This window comes from Styela clava, chromosome 6 (genome assembly GCF_964204865.1).
Source record: "Styela clava chromosome 6, kaStyClav1.hap1.2, whole genome shotgun sequence".
Taxonomy (NCBI): domain Eukaryota; kingdom Metazoa; phylum Chordata; class Ascidiacea; order Stolidobranchia; family Styelidae; genus Styela; species Styela clava.
In genome coordinates, this window is record NC_135255.1 from 11,361,849 (window position 1) to 11,370,247 (window position 8,399).

At 35.9% G+C, this 8,399-nt stretch overlaps 2 protein-coding genes across 2 annotated transcripts; both read left to right on the plus strand.

Moving 5' to 3' along the window:
• Positions 1–1,280: 1,280 nt before the first annotated feature.
• LOC120331479 (aryl hydrocarbon receptor nuclear translocator 2-like) lies at positions 1,281–5,440 on the plus strand. The gene has a single exon (XM_039398563.2). It carries the CDS (start codon positions 1,314–1,316, stop codon positions 3,054–3,056), a length of 1,743 nt encoding a protein of 580 aa, XP_039254497.1. The 5' UTR covers positions 1,281–1,313; the 3' UTR covers positions 3,057–5,440.
• Positions 5,441–5,454: 14 nt separating this feature from the next.
• LOC120331483 (protein O-glucosyltransferase 2-like) lies at positions 5,455–7,700 on the plus strand. Its single transcript, XM_039398568.2, has one exon. The coding sequence runs from the start codon at positions 5,458–5,460 to the stop codon at positions 6,973–6,975; it is 1,518 nt and encodes a 505-aa protein (XP_039254502.2). The 5' UTR covers positions 5,455–5,457; the 3' UTR covers positions 6,976–7,700.
• The last annotated feature ends 699 nt before the right edge of the window (positions 7,701–8,399 follow it).

The window sequence follows — 8,399 nt, forward strand, 5'->3', positions numbered from 1 at the left end:
GAATTTTAGATTTTATCTACCGGAAATTGATGCCCGAGAAATATTATGATCTCTTTTTTTCCTGCGGAACGACCTTTGAACCCGGCAATGAATTCTCTGTGATTTGGTACTTAGCCTATATTATGTTATGAAAACGTATTTATTGCTTATATCCAAAATAGACACATCATCGTTAACATATTGAAAATTGCTACGGAAATAAACAACGGGCATACTAGGGAAAACATCCAGTTAATACAGATCAAAGGTCAGGCTAACAAATTTATGCTTGAATTCGTTGACGTCACATTAAAACAACGCAAATTCGGGAAGAAGTTCTGGTTTGTCTGTTTATCGTGATCGCCTGATCGCTCTGTTTATCGTGATCACAATAATATGTGGAAAATCAGCAATTTGGGAATATCGGAATTCAGTAAAATATGATGAAATAGATAAAATGAAAAGCATTATGCGTTCAATTTTTAAGTATAAACTAGTAGGGATAGGATAGGATAGGATTTACATATTTATCCCGGGGGAGAGGAAAGCCGATAAGACGGCCTATCCATATGGCGAACCACGGCCTCTCGTCCGGTGGTACCATTCCAAGTCGGTTATGGGATTAGTTTTACTGTATTGTTTGTTTTCGGAAGCATGGACTTGGTGGTGGAGGAAGCCGTGAACCACCCAACGACGGCGAGGAGTCCAGCAATCCTCTCGCACATAACCATCCCTGCATGGGATTCGAACCCACGCAGAGTAATTAGAGGTGCGGTGGCGAGCGTATTCCTAACGGTTAGCCCGTTGAGCCCGCATATATAGTAATTTGATGATTTAAAATACCGGTACGGTACTGAAATATTACTGTATTATAATACTTTAAATATAATACCAACATTTCACTCATACTTCTGTACTTAATTTTGATTTCTGGGTTTGCACGCCTGTATCCGTGATTGCACAACCGATTTCTCGCGGAAAAAGTCCATGAAATCCAGACTGGCTTGCTTGAGACCGAAAAACTCCGTGATTCTGACAAAACCGCAAAACCATTGTCTCACAAATTAAGTAGGCTATCCCACTAAGTTAGGCATTATTAAAGGTTCACACACAACGTTTATTCATCATTTCGACTCATGATATGGAAACAACTATTTTAAAGTATGTCTGTATGTATGAAAGCTAGCTTTTCCAAGTTTGATTAGATATTTGCATTTATCAGTTTATTGAAATTACCCGCTATAGTGCCATAAAATTTGATAAAACAAAATGAGTTCTTCATCAAATTTCTTTTCTGATATTTTTCAGTATTTAGAAATTATTTAATCAGCATTATGGATCCCGGAAAAGATCAAAATATGGATGATATGTCACAAGCTGACAAAGAGCGGTTTGCAAGAGAAAATCATTCAGAAATTGAAAGACGTAGGCGCAATAAAATGACCGCATATATCACTGAACTATCGGACATGGTACCTAGTTGTAGTGCATTGGCAAGAAAACCAGACAAACTGACTATACTTCGCATGGCAGTTTCTCATATGAAGCAGTTGAGGGTGGGAATGGCTGGTGGAGGACTGGATAGCGCATACAAACCAGCATTTTTAACTGACCAAGAATTGAAGCATCTGGTCCTTGAGTCTGCAGATGGCTTTCTCTTTGTTGCATCTTGCGAAACTGGCCAAGTAATCTATGTGTCTGATACTGTTACATCAGTTCTCAGTCAAGCTCATTCTGATTGGCTTGGCCACAGTTTGTATGATCTAATTCATCCACAGGATGTTGCCAAAGTGCAAGAGCAATTGAATCTCAACGATACACAGAATACCGGCCGTATGCTTGACTTGAAAACTGGTACTGTCAAAAAGGAGGGACAACAAAGTTCAGTACGAATGTGCAACGGATCTCGTCGTGCTTTCATTTGTCGCATGAGATGTGGCAAAGTACAAGTTAATACCAATGGTCCAAGATATCAGCGTGCCAGAAATACTCTCGGCCATACTGGCGATGGTGAAGATATGCATACAGTTACGCATGTTACTGGTTATATAAAACCTTGGCCTCCATCTGGATATACTGGAGCCGATGCACAGCCGGATGTGTTGGAAGATATGGCTGGTCAGAACTCCAACGGCAATACAGACTATTGTCTGGTTGCAATTGCAAGACTTCAGATAACAAGTCACCCCACGTTCGGAGATCTCAATCCTACAAGTGATGCAACTGAATTTGTTTCCCGACACAATTTTGACAATGTATATACGTTTGTTGATATGCGAGTGACGAGCATACTTGGATATCAACCACAAGACTTGCTCGGAAAGAGGCCTGTAGATTTCTACCATCCCGACGATGCAGAACAAGCTCAAGAAAGTTTCAAACAGGTGATGCTGTTACGTGGACAGGTATTTTCAATGGTATATAGATTCAGGGCTCAAAATGGTGAATATATTTGGATGCGCACCAGTACGTTTACTTTCCAAAATCCTTACAACAATGAAGTTGAGTATATTGTCTGTACGAATTCGCTAATGAAACAAAATCAGTCGCAACAACAAAGCGCTCCAACTTCACTACAAGAGGACCAAGTTCAGGACCAAAAAGGAATGCCAGGTGGATATGGACATGTAAGGAGTGATCAGCAATATGGAAACAAGCCTACCCAATCTCCAGATGTTCAATCACCTACAACAACTCTCAATTATCCACCACAAAATATTGCAACTGCTTCAGCACAAATTCCAAGTCAGTTTAGTCCCACGACTGTACCGATAGCTCAGCCAGGTTGGAATCCCGTAGGAGTCGGCGCAGCGGATCCCGTCAGTTCTCAGTATTCTCAAGCACTTTTGGATCGATACCAAGCGCCAGTTGCCCCTCAACAACAACATGGGGGGATGTATACAAATGCATCGTATCAAGCATCACCCCCAATTGGTGGGTATGTTGCAGATGGTCGGCCAACAGAAGCATATCCACAGTCCGAGACCATGATGTCTATGCTGGAACAAGGACCAAATGCTTATAACCAAGAAGAATTCACAGAGTTGAATATGTTCACACCTTTCTCGCAATCATAGACCTGAATGGTGAATCCAATACATTCTATGTAAAAATTGTATAAATATTAATCACCTAGTCATGATGATGTGGTAATTTTCACAATCAACTAGTAACTGGATATATGAAAACTAACAAAGCACTTACTAATTGATAGTTATTGGGCTTTCTAGCATTGTATTTTATATTTTTATTTTATTCTTTTAAAATCTGTTTCTACCCTTAATCATGTCCATCTCTTTATCATGAGATTAAAGTGAACTATTTTAATATACTTACATCAAATTTTGTTCAGAAAAGGAAAAGGTTAAACTCTCATACTAATGCAGTGTAGCTTCTGTAAATGAAATGTATTACCAAGCATAGGTAAATCCAAGCAGCTTGAACAAAATCCAAGATATTCAAATTGTTTTAACCCAGATTTTAGCAATCGAAATCATCCTGCCTTGAAAATATTAAGCCTGACACCCAGTTATGCAGGTTCGCACCAAGCTGGAGAGTGTATCAATGCCATTAATGATGAAAACATTTCTTTACTTGAGTGTTTTTCATCATATTTCTGAATAGCTATATCTTGGAATAATGTATTATATAAGTGTATTTTTCATATGTCAGGTTCTGATGTCATCATTATCAAATTACCAATACTGGTGTGTATTAACATAAGTCATGGATTGAATTTATCTAAAAAAAATTATTTGTGCAGAATTTCAAATTGATTATTAAATATTTGTGATACCAAGAACGAGAGGTGTGATCTTTGTAGATACTTCCAGAATGACCCAATAATTGTTCTCCCTTTTAAAGTTTTAATGCGTAAGATAAATAGTTATGATATTTCATTTTGCTGGTTTTTTGACCATTTTACCAAAATGATTTTATTTGCCAAACTGCTTGTTTTTTATTTTGCTATGTATATATTAATTGTATTTTTAGGAATTCTAATTTTTTAGAAATTACCTACTATGTGCATGTTAAGTTTCAGATTTGAACTGAAATGTCAGTAAAAGGGTTAATCAGAAATTACAAGGCTTTTTCATTCTGGTGTATAATATAAAAATCGGTATTCAGTACTCCTTTCGAGTTGTATGTTCATGGAAACTCATAGTTAACTTTTTTAAAGTAAAAAATAGTTGAAAATTTGAGGTTATGGTTACATCTTTGTATAATAGCAGATCAGTGATTGAAATTTCCAAGTCATGTAGTTTTATGTCTATCTGTAAACTGTCTGTTACTTTTTGCATAGAGATTTATCTTAGTAGTCCGCATGTATTCTTGGTAAGTGTGCAGCAATAATCTAAATAATATTGAAAATGACACTTTTCTGTATTTTGAATGAAGTTTATAACATTTTCAAGTTTTTACTGATTACGGTTTTGTTTTGGTTACAAAATATGTTACCCTTTAATCATGGGTATATTTTAAATTGAATTCTCGCCTAGCGCCCGATGGCCAAGATTTATGTTACACTTTGTTTGAGTTAGCATTGACTAGAATCATTCATTTTGAAAATTTTAATGCAAAAGAAACAAAAATGTGATGTCATATTGATTAATTTAAAAATAAGTTGATAAAAGACCAGTTAATTAAATTAAGTCTGGCATATTTGTTTCCTTATTATTAATATTGAACATTAAAATGCTTGCTTTCCCAGAACTTTGTAAATATTTTCCCTGACTGGGCCTAATTACGGCCTATAATTATTATTATGGCAGCACGTTAAATTTACATTTAATATGGTTCACTTCATCAAAGTATGAGCTTGCAATTTCATTTGTTGAAACCTACAGGCATAAATTTATAATGAAGCACTAATATTTTTTGTGTATAAATACATTGATTTTAATACGAGTTTCAGTTTCAATTTTATTACTACTACCAGGCAAGATTATTCAAGCTATTTGTTTCTTTCCTATTATTTACCTATCTTGACTTTCGTGATTGTATTCGTTTGTGCTTCATCAGTTTGCTAGCTTTATCAGTTTGACCACCTAAATGAATGAAGTCCTGTATAGCTCACTTTCACATTCCCCATTGTTGTACTTGTTTTGATAGTGCCCTCAGATGTTAGTCATAACAGTTGGTCTGGTTGGTTTTTAATAAAGGGTTAGAATCGGACTTTTTATAGTTTTTGAAAAGGAACCATTACCCAGTTATAAGTACAGAATGTTGTATTCCATAAAGTTTATTATTATTATTTGATTTCATCAGTCTGAATTGCATTCACTGGTGGTAGGGTATGTTTAGATTGCAAACAAAATGTGTGATTGATGAGGCATTTTTGATTAAAATTTTTTTAAAGATTTCAACAGTGTAAGTAATTATTGCAGATGCAGTGTGCACTTTTTTAAAACGTGTAAATGCTTTTGTTTCATTTATCATCTGTACATCTTGCTTTCCTTAGGTCTTAACTCAAATAAAATGTTGCGGAGAGGAAGTACTATACTGAACAATGGATTATGGGTGGTATTGCTTTCATTAGCCTGCAGCATTTTCAGGTGCTGTTTATCTGCTAAGGTTGACCTGTCAAAGACAATTGTATCTGGACCTGGCATAGTGGATGATGCCACTTTGCCAGTGCGGTATGTATATATTCATCCTCATGATAGTAAAGGAAAACCAATCACAAAAGACCTTGGAGATGGAGCGTTTTCATTAACTGTCACAAAAAATGGGCAAAATATCAGAGCGTGGAGACAAGTTTTAAACTTACACAATGGAACTTATATTGCACGTTTTCGTCTATATGACTTTGGTGGGGACATTGAAATGTCATTGAAGTATCAGAGTAAACATGTTGCTAAATCACCGTACAAACTTATCAATGTATATGGAGATGAGTGCTACTGTCCCATGCCTCTTAAAAAGTGGACAGAGGCACTAAAATGCCCTGCAACCTTTGATCAGGTTGAAAGAGATCTTGAAATCTTTGAAAAAATTGACCTTGACGATCTTGTGAAAAAGGGAATTCCGAAGTTTGGTGTACATCACTCCTTTTGCCATTATGTTGTTAAAAGTAACAAAATTTATAGACAATGCCATGGAAAATACACAGATTTCAAAATGTTCATGGATGCAACTCTATTATCATTGACTAAAAAGTTGAAGCTTCCGGATGTTGAGTTTTTAATAAATTTAGGAGACTGGCCTCTTGAGAGAGGTTCAAAGGAACAAGCTCATCCCATATTTTCATGGTGTGGTTCAGACAAAACATTAGACATAGTACTGCCTACTTATGATATTACGCAATCAGTATTTGAAATGCTTGGCAGAGTAAGTCTAGACATATTCTCAGTTCAAGCCAACACTGGTCCAAACTGGGAGAAAAAATCAAATAAAGGATTTTTCAGAGGTCGAGATAGTAGACAAGAACGACTTGATCTTGCCGCAATGAGTTTAGCAAATCCGGATTTGCTCGATGTTGCAATTACTAATTATTTTTTCTTCAAACAAGATGAAGAAAAATATGGCAAAAAAGTGAAACATGTATCGTTTTTTGAATTCTTTAAACACAAGTATCAGCTTAATGTTGATGGCACTGTTGCTGCGTATCGACTTCCTTATTTGCTGGTCGGAGATGGATTAGTTTTCAAGCAGGAATCTGAGTATTACGAGCATTTCTATAAAGACTTGAAACCTTGGGTTCATTTTGTGCCTCTAAAAAGAGACTTATCGGATGTCATTGAAAAAATTAAATGGGCTCGTGAACATGATGATGAAGCTCGGAAAATACAACAAGCAGCTACAAAACTAGCAAGAGAAATTTTGACTCCCGATAGAATCTTATGTTACTACGTTGTTGCTTTCAATGAGTACGCAAAACGACAGACGAGACCAGTTAAAGTTTTGAAGAAGATGGAAATGGTGAAACAGCCTGACAAAAAATGTTCATGTCATAGAAAGAAAGCAAAACCTAAATCAAAAAAAGAGGAGCTATGAGATGATGCAATTAATTTATTTTAAATTCTTGTAGGAAATCTCTAACTCAATATTATAGCTTCCAATGCTTATGCATATTAATGCCAGCCCTGCCTCGTGTAGCCATGCTATTATATATGATACACAATATAATGTAAATATTAAACTAGCAACGCCAAAATGTTGCAATTTGTTGTGGCACTATGGACGAATGCTATAACTGTACGTAAATAGCAGTCAATTCGTCGTAGATATTGAAATGATTACCTAATATCCACACATAGTAATTTTGTATACAATGCATGCATATTTTGAATTTTCATATCCATTAGTTTTACACTTCATACAACAACATAGCAAACAATTTCATTACATGTGTAGATCATAATCTTAGGGATTAGAGAGCCTTTTTGTCTAGCAATTTGTTTAATGCTTCCATATTGCCACTGTACGCTCAAATTATGTCTTGTTGGTATACTTTTATATATTTGATGCCTTACTACCACTGCCAGAAAAATTATGTTGCTGAGTTTTTCACTGCTGCAATTGAATGACTTTTTTTTGTATGTTGTATAATGTTCTACTATCACACAATGAAATTTCTATAGCATATACCCAGGCCATTAAAATTATTTCTGATTTATAATTATTATGCATCGTTCTTACTTTAAGATCTAATGAATTTTGCAGCATAGGTGTGCCATATATATAACCTTCTATCAAAAAAATACACTTATACATCAATAGCAAGTTGTAATTGTTCTAGGATGCAGCGAATTGTTACAGCAAAAAAAATACTCTGATACAGAATCAATAAGCTAGCTATATCTCATCTGAATGAAAGAAAATCCCTTCATACCACACAAAAAAAGTGATACAAATTGGTGCATTGAAAACAAGTTTTGCGGAGAAATTTATTACCACACAAACTCTCAAATGCTTCACAACATACAGTGGTTAAAGTTACAAATCAACTGCACACATGGGTGGGTAGGCAATGTCGAACCAGACGAATTACGGTCGCCACCCAACTTTAGAAGCTTTTTACCTAGAAATGGCTACTTGTACACAGCTTCGTTTGAAGTGAAAACCATAGCATTCGGAAAGAATTATATAGCATAGAATGTGAAACGATAGTTCTGTTTCTGTCAATAATTTCTTATTTTTTGCCCCAGTATTTCATCACTTTTCTACACTAACTATCGAATGCTTCTTCACCATATTTAGCATACCATATACCAGTGGCGGCGCGTGGTCATTTTGACAACCGGGGCAAGCTACTGCAGGACCAAGTCACCCCCATCTACGGGGACAGGATGAGCGCTGTAAGTTCTCCCATCATTTTATGAGTATAAAAACCTACTGCGGGACCAAGTCACCCCCATCTACGGGGACAGGATGAGCGCTGTAAGTTCTCCCATCATTTTATGAGTATAAAAACCATT

Bases quoted from the DNA above. Each gene is read 5' to 3' on its own strand.
- LOC120331483 (XM_039398568.2), top strand. From the start codon at position 5,458: ATGTTGCGGAGAGGAAGTACTATACTGAACAATGGATTATGGGTGGTA.
- LOC120331479 (XM_039398563.2), top strand. From the start codon at position 1,314: ATGGATCCCGGAAAAGATCAAAATATGGATGATATGTCACAAGCTGAC.